Source organism: Condylura cristata, unplaced genomic scaffold, assembly GCF_000260355.1.
Source record: "Condylura cristata isolate star-nosed mole 26May11 unplaced genomic scaffold, ConCri1.0 scaffold00040, whole genome shotgun sequence".
NCBI lineage: Eukaryota > Metazoa > Chordata > Mammalia > Eulipotyphla > Talpidae > Condylura > Condylura cristata.
The window spans coordinates 6,563,114-6,587,960 of NW_004567141.1; the positions used below are offsets into that span (position 1 = coordinate 6,563,114).

The window sequence follows — 24,847 nt, forward strand, 5'->3', positions numbered from 1 at the left end:
AAGTGATGTATTGAAACTTCTTTTGCACACATAGTATTATTATCCTGGGAAGATGCAACTGACAGGAATCCCTTAGCAGTTTCTCACCTGACCCTTCTGGATTTTGGATGCTTAAGACCTGGGAATAAACCACATCCATGCCTACAGGGTCCACTGCAGAAAAAAGAAAAGAGGCACAGACATCCATAGACAAATTTCAAACTTCATACACGTCTCCCCTTTCACTAGTTCATAACTGTGTTCCCAACCTCAGCATGATTACAGGAAAGCCACTTAAATTACTTAAAATAAAGCCACTTTATTGCAAGTGACTGGGCTCGTGGTGTTAGGGTAGTTAGACCAAGTCCTCCTCTTTCCCCTCTGCCTCAGCAGACACTCACCATTGGCATACACTGGCTGCAGCTCCTTGTCTTCTGGGAGGGGGTTGGAGTGGGTAGGCTCTGGAAGATTTGGGCTGGAAGCGTCTCTGGGAAAAAGGGTGCTAACATGATAGCCCCCAATGGCAGCAAGTGAGAGAGTAGGGAGACAGGCTGGGGAGAATGTGTCTGGGGCCAGGAAGGCACAACCCTTGAGCAACTTTCTGACCTCTGTCTAAGGGGGTCACTCAAGCCGTTACTACTTAGTCACAGCCAGTCACAAGTCTCCTAACCACAAAGTATTTTTTGAACATGATAGTCACATTGATTTGGAAAACATTTGCTATTACTCATCTCTAACTTTCTTAAGCATCATAAATAAGACAATAGTAATTCTAAGATTTAATATTTTTCCACTATGAATTCTCATGGAACTTCATACGCTTTTCTCTGGTTATTTTATGTCTCTCTCTTTTGTCTACACATGTTCCTTAAGGAAATTAACTCCATCCCATGCATACTTTCACCTCTCTAAAAACCTAGCAAAAGCTTACTCATATATTATACGTATTCAACAAATAATCTTTAACATATCAATTAGCATAGTAACTTATTCATATCAGGGTTGTGGAAAAAGAGGCATGTAGACCACCCTAACACATACCATAAATGTAATGGAGACATGAGAAAGCATTCTAGAAAGAGACCTTATAATCAAATCGCCTTAATTCCTATGTACAAATAGAAAAGTAATAAATCCTTAAAGCTGTGAATACGGGAGCTTCTAGAGTTGCAACTTTGAGTAAGAAAAGTTATTTACCTGAGGACAGCCGTGGCAGAAATCCCTCCTGAAAAGCAGATTTAAAAAAATGCATTTCAAGGGCAGAAGTTTTATTTGCTAAAAATGTATACGCTTTTCCATGTGTAATTAAACAGTAAGTTATAAGATACACAAGAGAAATCCAATTATATTCCGTCCAAATGATTACATATTTATCCCAACATTGTTAGCTCAAGAATCCATTCGTTTTCGGTACTTATTTGAAACATCACTTCAAATGGCAACCCCCAAATGCATGGTTACTATAACCGCCATATGGTTACTGTCAATTCGTGCACCTAAAACATGTTGCTTCAATTATTGTAAAATTTACTTCAACTGCTGAATCTCTAAGTCTATATTACTAATCTTCTCATTTAGGTTTTGCATGGCCATTCTTATTTTTTAAACGTTTTGATATTAGCAACACCCACTCCATAGCAGTCTTGGGGGTAAGTTTCAGACTGGCATTTCCAAGGAGTGACGGGCTCTCTTCTGCACCATTTGGTTTTACAGAGAGATGAAAGACAAGCACACAGCACATCTGCATGGACGCATCCATGCAATGTGGCGTCAGAGGGATGCTTCATCTTGACTCAGGAGTTTTTGCATGGCCATTCTTATTTTGATAGTCCAGAACTAAAAGCTCAGGCAACATAACCACACAGATGATATAGGTGCCACTACAAAGGAGTGATCAGTTTCAAAAAGTCAAATTGTACTCGCCACATCTCTCTTTCTATTTTTCACCAAGCGTTTATGCTCCTGATCAGAGTCTTCCTAGCCTAGATACAGTAGACATGTCATGAAAAACGTTGCCCAGTAATTCAGCCAACCTCCCAATGTGTTCAGATTTTCTGGAGAACAGTGTTAGAAAGCTTATATAAGCTTAGCTTCCCAAGGAGTAACTTGTTTCCAAGAAAAGGATGTGTTGTTACATGGCAGGGGGAGAGGTAACCTAGAAACCCCAAACCGGCCCTTTCTAAATAGGTCCTGCCATATGCCACATAAAGACACAACATACTCTAGTGCATGAGACCTTCAGTGGACAAAAAAGATATAACACAATTAATGTGTGATAGAGAGATAAAAACGAAAAAGAATATCGTTTCCAAACCAAGCACCAAAAATTACTCACTTCCTGTGGGTAACTGCTCAGCCAAAGAGGGTTGGCCCAGCACAGGAATGCTAAGACCTAAAAGCCTGCCACAAATATTAGTCACATTGGTGGGAACCCCTGGAAAAGGGCAGAAAGGGACAGACATGTCTGGAAGGAAAAGCGCTAAATGAAAACCAAGATAAAGGCTGCCATTGTCAACCTCCCACACCTGTTTCAACTGTCTCCTTTCATGTCCCCAAGTCCCTGGTACAATTCCAAGCATGTGCAATTTCTTCTTCACATGTCTCTGCTCCATGTTCCTCCTCCAGGCCTTCTTGATCTCCACCTTTCCTTCTCCCTGTCTTTTCTCCACTCTCTCCTCTCTACCCACCCTCATCCTTCTTTAGAGTGGGCCAGGAAACCTGGACCCTCCCTTCTTCCTGAGGATTACCCTCTTACAGCATGATTTCAGAATTTTCTACCAACTCAATTTCAAGTATAAAGGTAAGGGACATATATTTTCAAACAGCATGATAATGGTGTACATGGTTCCAACAAGTCTTCCTTGAATGAATAAGTTTTTAAATAGATTTTATTCTATCTTATAAGCACTGATGAACAATGACAATACTTGATGAAATTTGGATTCATTAAGGAAATAACAAAAATATTTTAAGGGAGTCTAGCAAGATGACCAAAGAGTAAAGACACTAGGATTGTCTCTTGCACATATTCATAACTGCAGGGGAAGCAGTGTTTTGTGGATATCATGTACAAACCTTGAGAAACACATAGTCCTCATTCACTTGTGATCTTAACAGAGGTGTTAACCTCTCTGCAGTGTGAACCTGGGGCTCTCAGATCACTCTTTTGCCCACACACTCCTGGAAAAAAACCACAGGTAGTAAGCCTGCAGAGCTAGACCACAGCTAGGGGCTGGTGCTAGCCTGAGGCTATTGGTGAAGCTTTGACTGAGGACCTGTCTTAGAAGTGGGGGTTGTTGTGGTCTCCTCAGCCCAAATCAAACACCCACAGTGCTTTAGAGGCTTGAGGTTTTTGTACTTGTGAGTACTCGTACTCCATCGACCCAGATCCTCTCTCCTACACCTTGCCCACACTAGAACAGCAGTAACCCAAAAGTTGCAGAGGCATGATCTATAAAGCAAAGCAACAGGCATCCTAGGGGTATGTCTTACAACCTACAACCTTAATCTATAAAGCTAATATGCCAAGACATGGAAAGAAATCCCTTTTTTTTTTAAATCCACAGAAACTAAAAATTAAGAGACAGCATCACAATAATGGAACAAGTACCTTGGAGAAAAATCTAAATTCTGCAGAACTGTGTCATTTATCTAGTGATACGACATAAATGGTAGAAAACTGCATTCCTGGTAGAGTTCCTAGCAGACATTGTTAAGCTACTTGAGATTCACAGACTTCAGGTCTATAGACAGCATCCAAGCAACGTCAGGATAAAGTCAAGCAAATCCAATTATATAAAAATAAAAATAATTATGAAGTTAAATTTTGAAATAAATGAATAAATATTGAAAAATTTTTCAAGACTCTATGGGGATTTTTTAGTATCAAAGAATAGAAAAAGTCCAAAATACATACCCCCAAAATTCCCAGAATGTATAAATAAAAAATGTGATAAATTACACCACATAAAGTGACATGTTTGCATAGCAAGAGCAGCAGTATGAATGGCAGAGCCAGCACAGTGAAGACTGGGAGACCATGTGATCATTCACATCACATATAAGGACCAAGTTATCTCATATGAAATGATTGTCGACAAGCCACTAAGCAGAATGCCAAAATCAAATACACAATGGTGACATGGAATGAACACAGGGCTCGGAAAAAAGAGAAGTGTAAGTCACAGCTACAGGCATCAATGTTTCTCAATTAATGGGCACAGCAGACCAAAACCAACCCAAAACAAAACCAAGAACATATATGTTATGGCTCATGTATCATGCAAAAAGGATTGACATATCCTTATGGACTGTATTTGGTAGCCACTATGAACAACACTAGACAATATCCATAAAATTAGAAAGATTGAATATAGATCTGGAAATTTTATTTGATACAAGATACATTGAGCTGTGTAAGAAATGACACCTAAGCAAGAATATTTGGTATAGAATTGTTTGTAGTGGAAAACAACTTGGAACAACCTCAATTTCCATTATTAGGAATCTACTAAAAACCATGACAAATTCAAAAATTGAATACTCTTCAACCATTAAAAAAGATGCTGCAGGTTTATATGCAACAGCTCCCCCCCCCAAGTAATATTGATAAAAATCTTACAATAGCACATGGTATGATATTATTTGTGTGAAGGAGAAAGATCTGTATATAACGATATTTGTTTATGTTTACATATTTCTAGAATAGTTTATAAGCCTCTAAGAAAAAGAAACTAAGGAACAGAAAGAAGGGATTGCTTTTCTTTTTTTCTATAATTACTTATCACTCTGGAATCTCTTGAATATTTTCCTATAGCACTCACAATTGACTCAAATATTTTTGAAGAAAAGAGAGAGATCGTGCCACTTTGAGAGAAACTATATGCATTGATGGTTTGTGCCTTGTCCTCCCATTATCCTGGGAATGGGGAGGTTAAGCAATAAAATGAAACATAGTTTTTATGAAGTAAGAGTTGTCACCTTGTCTGATATCATTAGTCTATGCAGAGCTCAACAGTTAATGAGTTGAAATTTGGATAATCTATATCGGAGACCAAGGACCCTCCTGGAAGCAAAGTGATGCAGACCCTGATTTTCTTTTATTATTAGATCAATTTTGATGGGTTGAGGTGCTCTCAATTGAATCATCTTCTTAAAAAATAGGCTTTTATTTCAGTTTAGAAATTAGTTTAAATGAACCTTCAACTAATTTCACTAAAGAAGAACTCTCCGTGAAACTGGTAGTAATATCAACTATCTGAAGTCACACTTGCCCAGGTTGCACCTGTGGTTAAAACTTCTTCTAACTAGTCACCCAGAAAACGCAGAAAACCCAGGAAAAAATATTTTCATATGAGTGTATACAAATAAACTAAAAAGAAGTAGGAAGAGCTAAAAGATTGTTAGTGCCAGCCAATGACTATGTGGAAGTTTGATGCAGTAAATAACGGTCTATGTTTGTGCCTTGTCCTCTTGCATGTGTCACTTTGCTATGTGACTTTGTCACTCCCTCATAAAGAGGCAGAAACTAATTCTCTACCACTCACATTTGGGCATGGCATGTTACTTTGGCCAATAGGACAATAGAAAAAGTGGCTAAATAGGTGTGAAAGTGTCTTCACTTTCTGTCTTCTCATTCTATGCTCTTTTCATAGAAAGAACAAATATCATATCACCTTAAAATCTAGAAGGGTCAAATATATGTTAAATATATCCTGGATTCGCTGTGAGATAAATTTATTTTCTAATTTGGGAGATAAACAGAGCAGAACTGGAGACCTACATAGAAGGCTCTGAATGGGTATTTTAGCCTCTAATAGTGCAACGGGAGCTAAAGCAGGAGGTTCTAAACAGGCGTGAAGGGCTGGAAAAGTTATCTTGGAACTAGAGAATCAGAAGATGAACCCGTTGGTGTAATATCACAATTCCTTAGTCTTAAATGATCTGTTTAAAATGTTTAACTTTCACTGTACTAGAAAAAAAATAGATTACATTTTTACTACGTGGACAAAAATTGACAGGTATTTCAAATTTGTCACTTGTACAAGTGACAAAGATGTCACTTGTAGCTCTGTCTAAGGAAGCATTTAGTAAGAATTTAAATGTCCATGTACTAATGTGCCCCATGCTTGCCTTGTATTTGACGTATTAGTAAATAACCCTTTCTGAAATGAGTGAGGCTTAGAAAAGGAACTAGTTTAAGTCAGGAGGCGGACAAAGCTAGTGTCCAGGCAGACGTGTGTTCTGCAAATAGGTCCACAGTCCGGGCTGTGTGAATACAGCACACTGGCGAGCTTCCCTCAAATTGTTAAACATTAACAATAATACACACTTAAAGCTTCTTTATAATTACAGACGATTTATGAAAGCTTGTAATAATGGGCCGAATAATTGGTCATCGGCAACACTTTTTACTAACAGAATACTAATAGGAACCAGTATGATATATAAATAAAAGAAATTCCCAAAATTGTTGGTCTTAAATATGTTATGAAGAGACACAGTCATGCTAAAAATGCTAAAAGCACATCAGCTTTATGAAGTGTTTGTTATAAAAGATGCTTTTATGCTCCCAGTGATAAGAGGAAGAAATTGAACTAAACTTTCTTCTGAGAATTGACACAAGCTATGCAACCTCTGTTGTTAGACACGGTAGGGATGGAGGGGAATTGCTCTGAAAAAAAATCAGACTTTCCACGCTAACTTATGTTATGACCTCCCTTTTTTGTATAATCGTAATATCAATACATTCTGAGCAACTTTCAGCTTACAATTGGATTGCCTCAGCCACATAAGGCCTGCCTGCCCTGACAAGCAAGCACTGCACCAGGGTGAAAAATTCCCCTGAAGTCAAGTGACTTGACTACTGACTGAAAAAAATAAAAGCAAAAGGGCTATTTTTGCAGTCTCTCTCACTGCCGGATGGAGGAAAACCCAAATTTTATCATTCTATTATCTCACCTAGCCTTCTATTTAGCTTCTAAAGAATTACTCAAACTTCCTATTGTCTGGCCTTTAGATGTGGAAATTCATCCAGGTTGTCTTTTTTTAAACTAGTTTTCTACCTGCTACACCTTAAAGAAATCCACAAAAGTCTTCTGGCTAGTTTTTCAGGATTCTACTATGTAGTCTTCAGATAAGGAAATCCACCTATGTCTCCTATTCAGAGATTTGATTAGCAAGGAATTTCCTCTTCTGTCTCCCAGAATGACTCAGGTAGAAAAACAAAAACCCATTAAGTAGTAGATAAGGTTTAAGGGACTTCTATCTTAGTTGATCTCCACTATAGTAATATTAATCATAAACTTTGTGCACCTATGTACCTATTTTTAACCTTGATTGATTTTAGAATGTTATATCTCAGCTAAAGGACAACAACCCTAAACTGTTCTTAGAAAAAAAGAGATGATTGTAATCTCTCAGCCCAGTTCGTGTGCTGATGTCATCCCACTGCTTGCTCCTAATGTATAAAAGTAAACCTCTGCTGAAGGCAGAGCAGGAAGACTTGCACCCAACTCCGACTCCCATGTCTTCCTCGCTCCCCTTTCCCCTTTTTCTCCTTCTCCCCTTTTTAGGCAGAGGTTCGCGGACACCTTCCCACCTTAGGGTCCTGCCTGTCTTGCCTGCAGACACCTCAAATAGTTGGAGCTGATCTCCAACAGAGAATAACTTGAAATGTTGGGCAAAATAGTTTAGATTTGCTTAAAGGTATTGAAGAAGGAGTAAAATAGTGATAAAAGTCTGAGATAAGATAAAAGGAAGGGCTCAGAGAGACAAATTTTCCTGTTTGACAAGTTCATGGAGGACGGCTAAGAGGCTCATGTAATTGTGTGACATAGATTGGAATTTAGGGGGGTATGTGTGGAAACTTACAATATGGTAGTGAATTCTGTGACAATTCTTCTACTTGAAGGTGGTTTCCATGTTTTATCCCCTGTACCTGAGTATATTTGTTAGGTGCTAAACTCCCCACCCCCCTGGCCCCCCCCAAAAAAGTAATGGGAGACACCACTGTAATCTTTAAAATTGTTGATAAAAGATGCTGCAGATAAACTGCCATACTTGCTTTTGAAGTCTCAGTCAATATGTAAAATGTTTACTTTTTTTTTCCATAGAAAATCTGGGGTGCAGGCCAGACCTGCCATGGTGTGAGAGGATTCACAAGCTACAGGAGAAGTCTGCTGTGCCACGTGAGTCAGCTCCCTGGCTGGGGATTAGACGCAGGCCATAGCCATGATAGTGCTGAGACTTAACCCTAGGCCTCCAAGAAGGTCCCTAAAATGTTTATTATTCTGAGGTCACTTGGCTTTGAGGAAATTCAGGCCCATTAGTGGTCATAATTTTATACTGTATTTGACAGTTCTAGCTAAGGTCAACCATAGCCAGCCTCCACTGCCAGGCATGAAGACAACCCCATACGATCCATAGAGCACAACCAGCAATTCATATAGAGTCACTGTCTCTGTTTTGAGCAGTAACTAATAAGAAATTGATAAATAACAGGAAGAATGGTGTATTCCTTACTTCTCACTCCTTATTATATTTTCCTCCACTGCATATAAATGAATTATGCTTATTAAATGTATTAAATGTTATTTAATAGTTAGAATTTTTACTTAAAATCAAGCATGGAGGAATGTATTTATGCTTTTAATTTCAAGAGACTACCGTCAGGGAATGACATGCTCTAAAATTGCTAACTACAAACCTGAAGGATTGTAAAGCATAAAATGAATTGATTTAGGGAATAATTATTATTGTTGTTGTTTTCAGTTCTAGCCACAGCAGTGAAGAGGAAAGAAAACAAACAGTGAATACCAACCTGCTATCTTAGGATGACAATAAAACAGCAGAGTAACAGCAATGAAACCAAGGATGCCAGACAGAGTTCCAAGAACTCTGGCGATGATGGGGTCTCCTCCATAGGCATCAGTCCCTGACGGGGAGAACAGGATTTCAGAAAGGAAAGGCTTGGGGCCTGGCATCCCTAACAATATTTGGTAAATATGAATTCATGTAAGTTTATTTAAGAAAAGTGTGTGCTCTTTGGGTCAGTGTGGAGAGCAGAGAAGCAGCCAGGAGCTGGGATCACCCCCATCAATTCCCAGACACAGCAGACATCACCTAACACAATCTTCTGAAGCCCCAATATTATACTAAGAAAGTTTGGTGGGACAGCCAGTGCTCAGACCGTGCTGTGTGCAGACAGTGATCCCACCTGAAATGAGGTGTGCCACGGGCTCACTGCGCTGGACCCCCAGGCCATTGTCGGCCTCACAAGTGTAGTTTCCGGAATGTTCTGCGGTCAGGGAGAGGTTGAAGGACACTCCTCCTCCAGCGGGGGCTGAGCTGTTTCCCAGGATGACGTCCTCATGATAAAACCGGTACCGGATGGGGGGAGACCCCCTCTGGGCCTCACAGTGAAGCTCCAGCACGTCCCCCACCACGGCCTTGGGGGGAGCTCCGAGGATGAGCACAGGGCGGGACACTGGAACTAATAGGAACAAAAGATCGGTCAGAGGACTAGGCCACTGCAACGGACACAAACTTCCTGTGGGGCCTCCCCTGAGGCCCTGCCTCCCCTTCTCACATCCCACAGGAATAACCAGAGGTGGTGTTAAGGGGAAGGATGTCATAAAGGAACTCTGCAGAGTTTGGTGGACTCCACCCCTACTCCAGCTTTCTGGATTCCACTCCCTTCTCCAGTGATTGGAAACTACAACTCCCAGTAGCACCAGGGAGAGAACTGTGAGGACCCAAGGGCAGAGCTAAGCAGGCATTCTGGGACATTGGGGATAAATAGGGACCGGTTTTCCAACTGTCACTCTGGAGAGATAACGGTTCTCTCTCTCTGGAGCAATAGCTCTCTGCCTGTGTGACTGGGGACTAGCAGTGTTAGTTTGGGACTTAGAGCTCCAAGTTAGCCGAGTTGGTAAGATAGTCCAGTTACTTTGTATACCGCTCTCTTTCCCTGGGTTGGTTCCTTTTCCTTTCCCCTTTTTGTAAATAAACCCATTACCCTATTTGTATGTGCCTGCAGAAAATTACATTTTGAGTGTGCGGGTTGAGGACCCACAGACAGGCAGTCCAAGTCCACTCTGGACTACCCTATAACAGTGATGTTCCAACAATGTCTTTCAAAATTGGGGGAAATACCAACTTTGGATTCCTGTCTAGAAACATGGTAATTTCCTGTTCTCTTCTGGAACTGTTTTCTTATGCCAACTCAGCCCTCTTTAGGTTTCCTTTCAAGAAAAGAAAGATGTCAGCAGTTTATCTTGGAAAGATGTCAGCACTCTCAAACTGCTGTTGGTTCTCCATAGCACTGATCCCTGGGCTCTTCCTTGTGACTTCTGGTACCTGGTCACCTTGGTTTTGGGGTTGGGTCAGAGATGAATGAGGGTGTCACTCACCTTTTATGGGTACATTCACCAACTTGCTCTGTTTGGGCTCATGGCCATTGTCAGCCCTGCAGAAGTAATCACCAGCATCGAGCTCCTTCACAGCAGGGAGCTCCAGCTCTGCTGAAAGGGATTGCTGTGTCTTTGATCCCACATCTGTGGCCCCTCTGTGCCAGGAAAACGTGATGTTTCCAGTGCCCTCCGCCACTGAGCACCGCAGGATGAGACTCCCTCCTTCAATCACCTGTCCCCCAGGGTTCGCTGTCTGTAAGCTGACATTGGAGATGGGGACTCCTGTATGCACAGGAGATAACCTTGATGTAGGAGAGGGTGGGAACCAGGTAGAATAATTTCAGTCTCCAACGCAAGCTGGGGGAATAGGGTGGTAGCATATATATTACAAATAAACAAAGCTAGGGAACATATGATCATTTCCCTTGGAGACTATCAGTGCAGTTATTTGTGTTTTAATCCCTAAGTCTAGGTCCAGATATTTGTGTGTGTTAGTCTTAACACAGAAAAACAGATATTTGTGCATCTTAACCTTAAATTCCTGGCTAACTTCATGAGTAGCAATCATTAAAGAATTTGTGATGGATCATCCACTCCATGACACAGAAAACATTCTGAGGGGATGAGCCACTGTTTGGACAGATGACTTTTGCAGAGTAAAGAGAGTCATTGACATTGGTACCATTTCTTCTACTTTGGATAAGGCATTGTTCTTAATTGCAATACCACTAACAATTCCTTCATTATCCCCAATTTCAAGGAGCAACACAAATTGCAACCCTTCCTCTGAACTCTAGCTCACATTGATTTCTGCTTTCTCAAATGCTTCATTTAACTCTGTATGTCATGGAACCACATTGCCTTATAGCAAATCCAATGTGTTGCAATCCAGTAAGTGGAAAAATCTGAAAAGCCACTGGGAAACAGGTGCCTTGTCTGAAAGCTCCCAGTCTACTGCTCAAACCAAGGCACACAACCAGGCATCAGTGAAGATTTGCTTGATAATGACTCTGATCCATTATTACACTTACAAAGAGAGATGCCAAGAGGAATCTGGATTTCTCTAGCCCAGGTCCCACTTTCCACAGGAGAGAAATTGTGCAAAGAAGCAAAGAGACTAACAGTCCACAGCATTCTTGTCTCTTCCCCAAGCTCAGCCCCACTAATACTTACTCTGCACTTGAATCTGGGACAGGAGACTCCCTTTTCTGACACGGTGAGTTGTTGTCTCTACCTGGCACTGGTAAGACCCTGAATCTTCATTCCACATGGTCGGGATCTGGAGCTCTGGGGAGCTGCTCCAGCCTGACCCCAGGACCCTGCTATCTCTGAAGAAGCAAAATTGGAGCTGAACATCTGATCTCTGTCGAGATATCTGGGTCTCACAAGTCAGGGTGACTGGGCTCCCCTCAGTGGGCCAGGAGGGTCTGGCTGTCAGCACAGGAGGCAGAAATAGCTCTAAGAGAAAAACCACAAAAGTCCCAGAGTAAAGAGATTGAAGTCCCTGCTGAGAAGTCCCTGGTGAGAAGCATCCCTAGCAAACAGGACATTCAGAAGCAGAAACATCATTATGTCTCCCAGCACGGTAAGACCACGTGCCTCAAGTCACCTGGAGTGTGGGGAGCTCTCCCTGACAGGGATCCACCCACACCTGCACCAGTCCTGTCCAGCCTGGCTCCGACAGGAGTAAAGGTTTACCTTGGACTTCCATGTCTACTGCTCTTGAAGTTTCTTTTTTTGTTCCCCATGATTTGATCATAACAGCACACTGGTATTTGCCACTGTCCCTCAGAACTGCACTTTGTATGATGAAGTCTGAAACTTCATATGAAAAAAACACCTCTTTTTTATCCTTGTAATAAGTCACAGTAATTATTTTCCACTTATACTTATACTGGCACTTCAGAACTATTCTGTCGCCTTCAAAGACAGAAGAGGGAGCCATGAGTTGAGGTATACCTGGGAAAGAGAGAGAGAGAGACTGGATGTGATTCATTGTGTCTGAGCCCACATATGTAGCCTGGTCCCCTACCCTTGGGCAGTGATATAATCTCAGGTATAGTGTCTCCCCCTTTAGACAAGATAAAGGTTCCAACGCATGCCTTCATTACTCTTGAGGGGATTTTTGTCAGCTTGAGCTACTATAACAAAATACCATAAATTGGGTGGTTTATTGATAATAAAAAATTATTCCTCACAGTTCAGGAGCTGGCAGTCTGATATCAGGGTGCCAAGGTTGTCAGGTTCTGGTGAGGATCCTCTTCCTAGTTGTGATTACTGACTTTTGTGGCAGAAAGAGGACTAACCACTTCTCTGGCTTCTTAGGAGGGCATTAACCCCATTCATGAGCTCTCATTTCCAAGGCTCCACCTCCAAGTGTCATCACATTAGGACTAGAATTTCCACAAGTGAGTGGGGGAGGAGCGCAAGTGTTCTGTTCACTGCAGGGAGTGTCGTGGTAAGCTTAACTTTTTATTTGGGTGAGGAGTCCTGGTAGTTCTTTGGCCTTATCTCTCATCATCGGCAGCACCACACAGGGAATACTGTCCTCAGTGCACACGCCCACCCACTCCCTCTGTCTTCATCCAGGCTTTAGAGGCAGTAAACTGCATTAGAAATTCATATTCTGTGTGTTCTTGCCTTGTTAGATGAAACCATCATGTAGCCTGGATAAATGGGAGTAAATCGATTACTGGAGTTAAATCCCAGTATTTTAAATTCCCAGAGCTTTCCATATGAATGCTTTCAAGAATATTTCCTATCCATTTAGTGTTTACTGAGCTAGAGGTAAATTTTAATCCAAGGTCGTGGTTTCAGGGGACAGATTATAGTGAAAGAAAGTCATTGACTTCCTGGAAGTGCTCATCTTATGTTGGTCATAGAGTCTCAATTTCTACACTGTCACTTCAAATATTTATGTACCACACTATGTTCTCTGCGACATCTGTATAATATTTGAGGATTATATCAAAGGAATTTAAATTTGAGATGAGGGACTAAACTAATACTCCCTACCACTATTCACTTGTAACAGGATGCCAGAATGTGTATGTATAGTGTAAGGAATCAGATGCCAGTTACAGAAGAGATGTGATGCTTGATAAAATACCATTGCAGAGTAAGGGCAAAACAGCATAGGAAGCTTGTGGAATTTGATATCATAGTTTTGGTGGGGGGTAAGGGGGAATACATATACTTTCATTATTGACTGTTCTGGGTGGAGAACCAGATTTTCTTCTTTGACATTGGAGGGCAATTTTTTATTTTGCAATGAAATTAGAAAAGCTGAAAAGGTGAATGCAAAAATAGCTTCGTTCAAGATGTTTTGCCTTCCTTTAGAGGTAGATACTGGATCCCCTGGTGACTCAGCCATGGATCTTAAAATCAAACAAAATTTTAAACTACTAGTATACCCCTAGAAAATTTCCCAGGGTTAATGCTCTCAGGGATAGCAAGAAACCACTCTGAGTCATAGTCAGAGATGCTGTTGAAAGGCATGTTGCCAGCAGCCTTTCAAGCACAGGGCTATCTACTTTGGTAAATAAAATATCACTGGAACAAAACCTTGCCCATTCATTCACACATAGGCTACAGAGGCTTTCCTGCTGCAGTAACAATACAGATGTGACAGAAATCTGCAAAGCCTAGTCTCCACACTCTCTTATGTTTCACAGAAATATTTGCTGAATCCTGATCTAGGGTTAGAGAAACAGCCATGACACATCACTCTGACAATGCAGACGTTTTTAGTTATTTTCCTCCAAAAATAATTTCAGAGTGGCGAGAACAGTCACAAAGACAATGTTGAGGAGTGATGATTCCATGGAAAAATTATAATTCTTTTTTTAAAAGATTTATTGATTGATATGCATACAGAAATGGGGTAAAAGCCAGAGGTGCAGAGGTGATGAGAGGATTCACCAGAGACTGCATGGGGAGCAGAACAGTCAGATTGACAAAATACACTGCTGAGGGGAGCAGCCAGCAAGACAGGTGAGGTCTGCTGTGCCATGTGGGTCACTTCTGGGGCTCGGGATTGAACTCACACTGAAGTGGCAGTGGCTAGCTTGCAGTGCTGTGTCCTAACCCATTGCACCACCAGGGAGGGTTGGTCAAGTTATACAAAGTGGCATCCTCTTTCAGATGCCACTTCCCTCCCTACACCTGGAGTTTGACAAGGAGTAAAACTTGACCTTGTGAAACCTGGGCAGGATCTGCTTACTTGGCCAAACTGGCTTGGTTGGAGCAGAGACTAGGTGGTCTCTGAGCAGATTAGACCATTTACAAGTCACACAATCTTAGTCCTCCCTGATGGTGCAATGAATAAGGACAAGCTAGCTGTAGCCGTGTCAGTTTGAGTTTGATCCCCTGCCCGGGAGGTGACCCACATGGCACAGCAGACCTCTCCTGACCTGCCTGCTGCTCCCCTCAACAGTGTACTTCATCAATCTGCCTGTACTGCTCCCCACTCTGTCTCTGGTGAAGCCTTTCACCACCCCTGCACCTCTGGCTTGTACCTCAGTTCTGTATGCATAAATAAATAAATCTAAAAAAGTCACACAATCTTTCTACATCCATCCCTACAGAACCTCGTGGTAACCTGGCAATGAACAGACCAGAGACCAAGAACAACAAAGATGAGTGACTCACCTGCCAGTTCACTGACTGAAGCTGTAAGGGGATCCAAAGTCAGAGGTTAGCTCAGAGCATTTGCCTTGGCAGTTTAGAAACACTTACTACTCAGCTACTTTGCTCAAAAACTATCTTTCTCTCCTTTATCATTCCCCTACTTCATTATCATTCACAATTCAATCTCCCTCAAATGAACAACTAACCCTCATTCATTTTAAAATCACAAGCAAGTTGCAAAACTATCCCTTACTAGGAGGAAGCCCCAGAGATGAGGGATGGCTCCTTTCATTTTCCTTCCCTTCCCCTCAGCCAACTGCCCTCATATTTTCTCAGGGCAGACACACTGCTACATTATTATCCCATCTCAAATCACAAAGAATTCATCAGAAACATATCACATAAGCAATATGAATGTTTTGAATTGACATATTTTCCCTGATCATATTCTAAGTAATGTCCAGTGAGCATCGAGAAGTAGTCTTGTTTCCCAGCAATAATTGTTAACCTCATATCCCACATGATCAAGCAAAGAAACTTCAGCAAATGGTCTCAGGTCATCTTCTGAACACAAATCTTACAGATAACTGTTTAATTTGTTTTCATGAGGAATAGTAAGCATTGGAGTTATGAAATTTTTGTTCAGGAAAACATATAACATTTATAAGATTTACGATATCAAAACAAAATTCATGAGCAACAAGTGATAAAGTGATCGCCTTAACCATTAAGAATTGGGATGCATTGTGATTTGCTTTTCCTGGAGTCCACACTTCTTATCTGCCTTTGAAACATAAAATGAAAGTAGAGACCTAAGCTTTCCCACTAGTCCTTAGGCTGTGATAAATCTTCATACCTTTCAGAAGCTGAAGATCAACTCTTGCTGTCATCTCAGTTCTAACTTAAATTATTGAACTCACCAAAGATGATCAGCAATGAGCACAACAGCATGAGGACCCGATTCAGTTATTTGAGAAGAGAAGTTTCTGAGCCACCAACTGGAACCTTTGTGCGGAGAAAGGAAACTGCTTTTCAAAGTCTCACTATCAAAAAAGGAAGTAAAAGAGTTCTGAAAACTTCATTTCACAGGGAGGTGATAGGATCTAACCACTGTCGTCTTTCCTATGGTGGCATTAAGTGAATTAAAAATGGCCACCTATTGACACTGATGATTGCTAGTCTTTGGCCACAGTTATAAGTGTGTTAGGTTTACACAGTTATCAATTACCCTCAGCGAGCTTCTGAAGTCAGCACTATCCCTTTGCACAGCTGAGGAAATGGAGGCACCAGGAAAGGCAAGTAAGTGGACCAAGGCCTGCATGATCAGTTTATAATCATAACAAGTGGGGTTCAGCCCCAGACAGTCCATCATATCTTGTTTCTTGATGACCCTTGAGAGGACAGGACCATTGTTGCAATGACTCAGATTTTCTAGTGAAATTTTTCGTAGTCACTTTCTCAGTTTCTAAAATGGGATTTTATTAGCTTTCAAATAACGATCTCAATGTTATTGAAAGCAATGTCTCCTTTCCTATTTCTTATTCATTGCTTTTTATATTATATGTTGGTCCTAACAGGCCCATACCCTGCAAAACTTGAATCTTGCTAAAGCCTATTACCACTCTCATTCTGATTAGATGTAGACCCAATAAGTATTTTATGCAACAATTTGGTCAGGATCATGCTATCCAAGCTATATCACATATTTTTCCAAAAGAATAGAAAATATGAAAAGTTTCATTTGTCAAGACCTGTAAAATGTAATGCCCACACTGGAATAAAATGAAAGAAGAAACAGAAGCTAAGGTCATGTACAAATTCAAATTCACAAATGCCAACTAAAAATCAGATACTATCATGATTTGAATTAATGGGAACTCAGAACTTATGTAACCTGAAACTGTAAATCACAAAAGCAGGGCCGGCCCTCCCTGGTGACTCAACAAGTTAAAGCACAGCACGTGAAGCAATCCCCAGCCACTGCAACAGGAGTTCCATCCCCCATGAAGGAGGTAATCCGCAAGGTGCAGAAGATCTCTCCTGATGTGCCCGCTGCACCCTCAACAGTATTTTTCAGTCAGTCTGACTGTTCTGAACCCCACTCTGTCTCTGGTGACTCCTCTCACCCCCCACCCTGCACTTCTTGTCCGTACCCCAGTTCTAGTATGCATAAATAAGTAAATCTTTAAAAATAAATAAAGCATAGGTGTCTGCAGCTGGAGCACTGGAAAACAGTGTAGTAATATTGGAACCAGTATGAATACATAAAGTTATTACTTATAAATGTGGTTTTACTTTGGGAAATGCTGTGTATATATGTGTGTGTTTATGCACACATGTAAGTATATATGTATATACACACTTATGACTTATACTATTGAATCTGTGTAAAGGTGAGGAGGTAAAATTGCAATGGTTGGGACGTTTAAAACTGCAGGCCAGGATTCAACTTCAGGATTCAACAACAACTGGGCTTATTCACAAAGTAGAGAAAAAGAGAAGTTGGGAATGAGGAGAAAGGCAGGACAAGAGGCAACAGCAGTAGGCAAGTGGTGGTTTGAGCCAGAGAGCAGACATGAAGGTCTTAAAGGTCTCTCCAGAGGTGATCACAGCAATCAGCAACAACAATCAAAAAACTGGGCTGGGCGATGTTAGACACAAGACAAATCAGTGCCACAGGCAACAGTATCAAGGATTCCTGGCAGGCTAGTCAGAGGCAGGGACCAGTGTTATAGCTCACAGAGAGGCTGGGCATAAAACCAACAGCAAACGGCTCTTTTAGAGACACCACATGGCCAATGATAATCAACCAGCAGGTAATGTTGGAGGCAGAGCTGAAAGTCAGATTGGTGAAGGAATGGTGCCAGAAGACAAGGGTCAGAATTACAACTGACACAAGCTATGCAAGTCTATCGTCTGACAGATTCCGGGTAGATCGGGAAAAGCTCTGAAAAATCAGACTTTCCACTGCTAACTTACGTTATGACCTCCCTTTTTTATATAATCGTAGTATCAAAATATTCTGAGCAACTTTCAGCCGCATAAGGCCTGTCTGCCCTGACAAGCAAGCACTGCACCAGGGTGAAAAATTCCCCTGAAGTCAAGTGACTTGACTACTGACTGATAAATAAAAGCAAAAGGGCTGTTTTTGCAAAGTCTCTCTCACTGCCAGATGGATGGAGGAAAACCCAAATCTTATCATTCTATTATCTCACCTAGCCTTCTATTCAGCTTCTAAAGAATTACTCAAACTTCCTATTGTTTGGCCTTTAGATGTGGAAATTCATCCAGGTTGCCTGTTTTTGAAACTAGTCAAGTTTTCTACCTGCTACACCTTAAAGAAATCCACAAAAGTCTTCTGGCTAGTCTTTCAGGATTCTACTATGTAGTCTTCAGATAAGGAAATCCACCTATGTCTCCTATTCAGAGATTTGATTAGCAAGGAATTTCCTCTTCTGTAAAAACAAAAACCCATTAAGTAGTAGATAAGGTTTAAGGGACTTCTATCTTAGTTGATCTCCACTATAGTAATATTAGTCATAAACTTTGTGCACTTATGTACCTGTATTTAAACCTTAATTGATTTTAGAATGTTATATCTCAGCTAAAGGGCAATACGACCCTAAACTGTTCCTAGAAAAAAAAAAAAAAAAGATGATTGTAATCTCTTAGCCCAGTTCGTGTGCTGATGTCATCCCACTGCTTGTTCCTAATATATAAAATAAACCTCTGCCAAAGACAGAGCAAGAAGACTTGCACCCAATTCCGACTCCCGTGTCTTCCTCGCCCCCCTTTCCCTTTTTTCTCCTTCTCCCCTTTTCAGGAATCTCCACTCGCCGACGCCTTCCCACCTTAGGGTCCTGCCTGTCTTGCCTCCAGACACCTCAATAGTTGGAGCTGGTCTCCAACATACAACTCTACATAAGTCTCCCTAAGCGAGAGTCTGGATGAGTCTGATTCACTGTAGAAGCTGCTTGGAGCCTGGCTTATATATTCTTCAGGTTGCCTGCTTTTGTAACTGATACTTTTTAGCTGATTGGTACCCAGGGAGCACCAATCATATTGGTCCATTTGCAATTCCAAATATGGCTAGTGTGTACCCAACTTCAGCTGCGTGTGCAACGGGATCTGTACTGTGATTGGGCTTCAAAACTTAACACTAGGAGCAGTGGAGGGGGTGGGACAGAAGTCGAGGGTGGGGTTGGGAACTTTAATTCCAACTGGTGCCAATCAAGCTCCAACAAAATGGGTCCATTTTCAATTCCACGCTGGTGCAATTTCAATCTCAAGCTAGTTGTTTCAGTTTGTGCCCACCCTGACCTATTTTGAAGTTGGGCTTCAAATGGAACATGAGGAGCCCCTTGGGCACTGTGTAAGCTAAGACCCAACTGGTACCCACAAGCGCACCAATCAGATTGATTTAATTCCAATTCAATTTTAATCCCATGCTGGTTTCATAGGATCCTCTGACAATACCCTTAAAACCTTAGTTGTAATAGCATAAAAATAAAATGCCCAAAACACCCAACAAAGGCTTCATTGGTTGAAAAATTTAAGGTTTAATGTTATAACAGCAGAAGTGAAATTGTGTATACATAGATTTGGCCAAATCAAGGGATAAAAAAGATCTCTTGTTAGAAAGAAAAATACCGGATGGTGTCACTCATAGCAGGAGTATAATGGGCCAGGCAAGAAAATAACAAAAATAATGAACAACCATATACCAGAGACATTTTGTGGGGGTGGAGTGGGGAATGGGATCAAAACGGGGGGGGGAGGGGGAAGGGAGGGAAATGCACGGCACTATGGTGGTGGCACAGGGGTGATTTGGTGATGGGAAACCCGTGGGGATTACAATCGAGATGGAAAAAAAAATGTGCAAAATGATGTAAAAGTAAACTTTGTAATAAAAAAAATAAATTAAAAAAAAAGATCTCTTGTTTAGGGGCACTCAGCCACTAACCAAGTGGAGTTACAAGTATCAGAGAGGGGGCTCCCTGGTGGCACAAGGAGTTAAGGTGCACACTAAGAAGCTGGTTGTAGTCCCTGATGCATGAGTTTGATTCCCGGCCAGGGAGGTGACCCACATGGCACAGCAGCCCACTGCTCCCCTCAGCAGTGTACTTCAGCCAGTCTACCTGTCCTATTCCCCAGTCCATCTCTGGTGAATCATCTCACCTCACACAGCTCTTGCCTGTACCCCGTTTCTGTAAGCATAAATAGATAAATCTTTTTTTAAAAAAACGAGAAGCAGAGTTATCCATAGATATAAAAACCTCTTGGATCAACTGGATAGACCATTGACCGGGAGTATCCCTGGGTGGCAGCTTACAAAAATATACTCTGCCAAATGTAAGCCAACAGCTATCTCTGTAAACTCTTCAGTTCTTGAATGGTGAACAAAGTACAGTGCCGAGGTATCAGGTCAGGGTTGAGATAAAGAGAGTCTTCATGAAGCAATTCAAAATAAAACAAATGGCACCTCCCATTTGAGGAAGTTTTTACTAGCACAGTTACAGTGTGAAAGTGAATCTGTTTAACTCACCAGATTTTAGCTCTGGATATATCTCTGGTTATATCTCTGGATATATTGCTAGCCACATACATGTATATAAGTCATGTATGGGAGTAATTGTTGTATGCACTGTAGTAGAAGTAGTCCTGCAATCATGACCATCTCATTATAATAATAATAACATCATATATTATTAATATAAGAATAATTTTAATAGCTACCATAATTATCTTCAACAACACGATATATCTTTATTGAATGGGGCTTAACCTAGGGATTTCAAATCCAAGATAATTAATTAATTCTTTTTGATGGTGGTTTTCTGGAACAGAGTAGGTTAGTGAAAACAAAGGTGTTGTCTCAGTAGACATTATCCAGATGTTATTTAGGCAAACCTAGAACCCTCTACTCAGCAGCTTCTCTACAATGCAATTAATTAATTCCAGAATTTTTATGGGCTCTACACAAGTCAAATAACATGGCAGGGAATTCAGATTGAGTGAAAATCTGAAAACTATTGTCCATTAGCTCTCTTCCAGATATGAAGATTGAGATGCTCTAGAAATGCAATTTTTAAAAGAATCCTCCATGTGTTAGTTCTGGCTGTCAGAGAAGGGCAGAATTAAGCTTCAGTTTCAGACGTAAAACTGAGCCCTGAGTTTCTTCAGCTTTTCAGAGCTCAATTCTTTCTTCATCATGAAAAATACCAGTCTCTTCAGTTTTAACAGAAGTTATTATAAATCCTTCTAAAGAAGCCATTCCATTGGTAGGGAGGGAGTAGAGATGAGCCCAGACTTAGAGGGGAGTCAGTCATACAGAATGACAGTAAACTCCAAGTAGCCTCACAGCAGCATTTTCAACTGGAAGCAACCCCCACCACTGTGTGAAAATATCTCTTGGTAAGTGGCCAGGACTCCTTGAGGACAACAGGTGTGAAAAGGGCCCCAGAGGTCAAAGTTCAATATGAAAGTTTCTACTTTCTGTTTTAATTGTGTGCATGTGGATTTCCACAAGGCAGACAGACTATGAGCTTCCAAGCAGGAAGGCCAATGGCCAAGAGAAACTAAGAACCATGGTAACTGACTGTACTAAGCCACCCACAAAGTTGTTTCTTGTGTGTTCCTGGAAGTTGAATATAAATTGTGCTGGTGGAGAAAAACCACAAACCAAGGCCTAGGTTTTACTCAAGATCATATTGCTAACTCTTCTATATATTCTACTGACAGCTCCTTTCCAGTTCACAGTTATAATCCCTAGTGAGGGGACATATTCACTCATTCATTCAGTTCACTCAGTGATGGATGAATTTATGTATTTTAAGTGCATAATTAAACAGGCAAAAAGAAGGGAAACTGCCCCATTATAGATTTTTAAAGGAAGTGAAAGGAGTGTGTTAAAAAATGTAAATGACATTTCTGCTTCTCTGGGGAAGAGTAGCGATGAAAATTCACACTGGATAATTTTCATAAGCCACGCATTTAAAGTCAATGTGTAATGAAGAGCCAAAACTTTGGTTCTGCAAAGGGCAGTAACTCGAAACCAAAGCACCTGCATAAAATCTACTAGTTAGTAGGGAAATATTCACTCACCAGCACAGAGAGATGGTAAAAAAAGAGCTTGCTTTATTTGAACACTTGACAGTATAGAAAATTTTCTCTGAAATAAGAAAACCCCAAAACTGTGCCTCTCATGGGTGTGTGCTGGAAAACCCCAGCTAAGGAATTACCTTAAAAATCAGTCCTGGACCAGTGACAGTCTCAGGGCTGGGCCAGTGATACTCCTGGGACTTAGACAAAACAGCACTCACAGTGGCCTTGCAGGAACACAGCCAGTGGTACAGGGCACACAGAATTCCTACACTGCACATCAAGCTTCAACATAAAAATCACACAACCATGACTATGTTTTAAATGCAGGTTTAAATGCCCCAAACTTCATTCAGAAGAATAATCTAAAAATTATAATAAATTAAATGCATTTGAACTATTTAAAGGTTGGTAAAATAATGAGATGAAGTACTAAGTCCATTACATAAAGTAATATGTAACAAAAGACAAATTTGAAAAAGTATAATAATTATTTATTGATAACATATTAAATGCCGAGCATACTTCTAAACATCTTGAACACATGACTTTACATAGTTAACAAACAGCAGGGTATGTGAGCTCTAGTGCTATCCCAATTTTAAACATGAAGAAACACACAGATGTTAATTAGTTTTATATTAAAATGGTTGCAGACACAACTAGATCATCAGTCTTAAATTCTGCTTTTGGATTATATTTTGGACAAATAAACTCATAGATTTTAGCAAAAAGAACTGAAAAGTTGGAGTTCATGAAGAAAGAAATTGAAGTGACATCATCACAAGAATAATAACTTTCCCCTATGTTTTCCCCAGAGAAGACCAGCTTAAACATTATCCAAGAACAAGAGAAACTTTGTGGAAGTCCATCGAGGAGTTCCAACACACTATTAGGAAAAAAACCTCAATACTGGATGCACTGAAGAGATTTACAGAGTCGTACTGTGCACTGGAGCAGTCAGAGTAGTTGGAAAGTGAGCGATAGGGCTCTCGTAGGAATCAGCATGACACACGTGTTATGAACTGGAGTGGAATCCATCAGGAAGCCTTGCCTTGAGCACTTGGGGATGCCCCATCTGTGGACTCCTCCAACTGACTTGCAGAGATCTGCAGCTCTCTGTGGGCCTGACTCCTCATACACTCCCTTATCCTACCATATGATTGGCTCTACACCTCCTGAACAGTTGCATGACACAGCCTTTGAAGACAATTGCACAGAAACTTGATCTAACTCTAGTATGGGCCTGGGAGAAATGACAAAATAGAAATATTTAGCATAGCTGAAGGGAAAGCAAAAGGCATTTTATGAACACCTAACCTGGCTTTGCAGGATTGAAAGAAGGCACACACCTTAAGAATTCTACTGGAAGTAGGGACAAATAGTGTGGACCATATGAACCAATAGAAAGATCTGAGAAAGACTTCCAATCCACCAGGCACACAGAAAGTATTTCTCTCCCAAAGTCAGTAAAGATGGCAGGAGGTGACTATTTTCTCAAATGTGAAGAGAGCAATATAATATGAAAAATTAAGGAAATATGATACTACCAAGTGAATTCAATAAACTTCCAGTAACCAATTTCAAATAAATGAATCTGTGATTTGCCTAGCAAAAATTTCAAAATCACTGTACTATGGGTTTTGAAAATCATTTTATTTCAGAATTATCTTAGAAACTTTTGGATTTACAAATCTCTTAAATGTTTTTATGGGAAGATGCTCAACTGCAATTAGCAATTTTAAAATTTAACTAACAGTAATATTTTCCCCACAAATTGATTCTTTTATTTGATGCATAATTATTTAACAAAAATGTCTAATATGTACATTCTAAAATATACTATCCAAATTTACAAATTTATCCTGTGGATAAATTAGCCAAAATGCATGAGTATGTTTTCAAGAGAACTTTTTTTTAGCATTGCTTTTAATAATATTAAATTTTGGGAAAATATTCTAACATACATCAGTGATTAAAAGAATTTAAATATATGATAGTGTTTATGCCATTGAATTGTAAATTAAAATGATTAAAATGGTGAACTCACCCTGGTGGCACAACGGGTTAAAGCACCACAGTATGAAGCTCTCCCAAGCCACTGCAGCACCAGTTCGATCCCCAGCCAGGGAGTTGACCTACATGGCATTCCAGACCTCTGCTGACCCACCTGCTGCTCCCCTCAGCAGTGTACTTCATCGATCTGTCTGTTCTGTTCCCCACTCTGTCTCTGGTGAATTCTTTCAATGCCCCTGTCCCTTTAGCCTATACCCCAGTTCTGTGACATAAATAAATTTTTTAAATGTTTAAAATGGTAAATAATATGTTATGCATATTTTACCAAATATATATACAAATATAATGACACATATATATCTAAATGCCATATAGATAGTTTTTTAAAACAATGCAGTAGATCTATACATAGACTTAAAAAACATGATATTTTGTTAAATAGATATGTTTCTAAATGTTTATACACTTACATGTAAAAATGTATATTCAAAAATAGAAAAATATGTGCAAAGCTAAGAATTCAAAAATACTGTTTCTAATAATTATGGTCTTAATTCCAGGAGATTTTAACATTTTACTGTATATACTACTAAATTGTTTTAATATAAGTTACCATGTGATTGTTTTGCTTTATGAGTTAGCATAAGATTGTTTGAAAATTAAAATACAGGCTCCAAACCAATCACATATTCCAAATGTTCATGAAATAT

At 40.3% G+C, this 24,847-nt stretch overlaps 1 protein-coding gene across 1 annotated transcript in view; it reads right to left on the minus strand.

Annotated features, from left to right (window-relative positions):
- Nucleotides 1-12,336, minus strand: part of LOC101622070 (Fc receptor-like protein 3) — a 91,874-nt gene extending 79,538 nt beyond the window's left edge. The window contains exons 1-6 of the mRNA XM_012733264.1: nt 12,090-12,336; nt 11,565-11,849; nt 10,392-10,673; nt 9,197-9,472; nt 8,801-8,914; nt 88-153 (exon numbers count right to left, since the gene is read on the minus strand). Coding sequence (XP_012588718.1) covers nt 88-153; nt 8,801-8,914; nt 9,197-9,472; nt 10,392-10,673; nt 11,565-11,849; nt 12,090-12,336 — 1,270 coding nt within the window. The remainder of the gene's footprint in view (nt 1-87; nt 154-8,800; nt 8,915-9,196; nt 9,473-10,391; nt 10,674-11,564; nt 11,850-12,089) is intronic.
- Nucleotides 12,337-24,847: the final 12,511 nt, after the last annotated feature.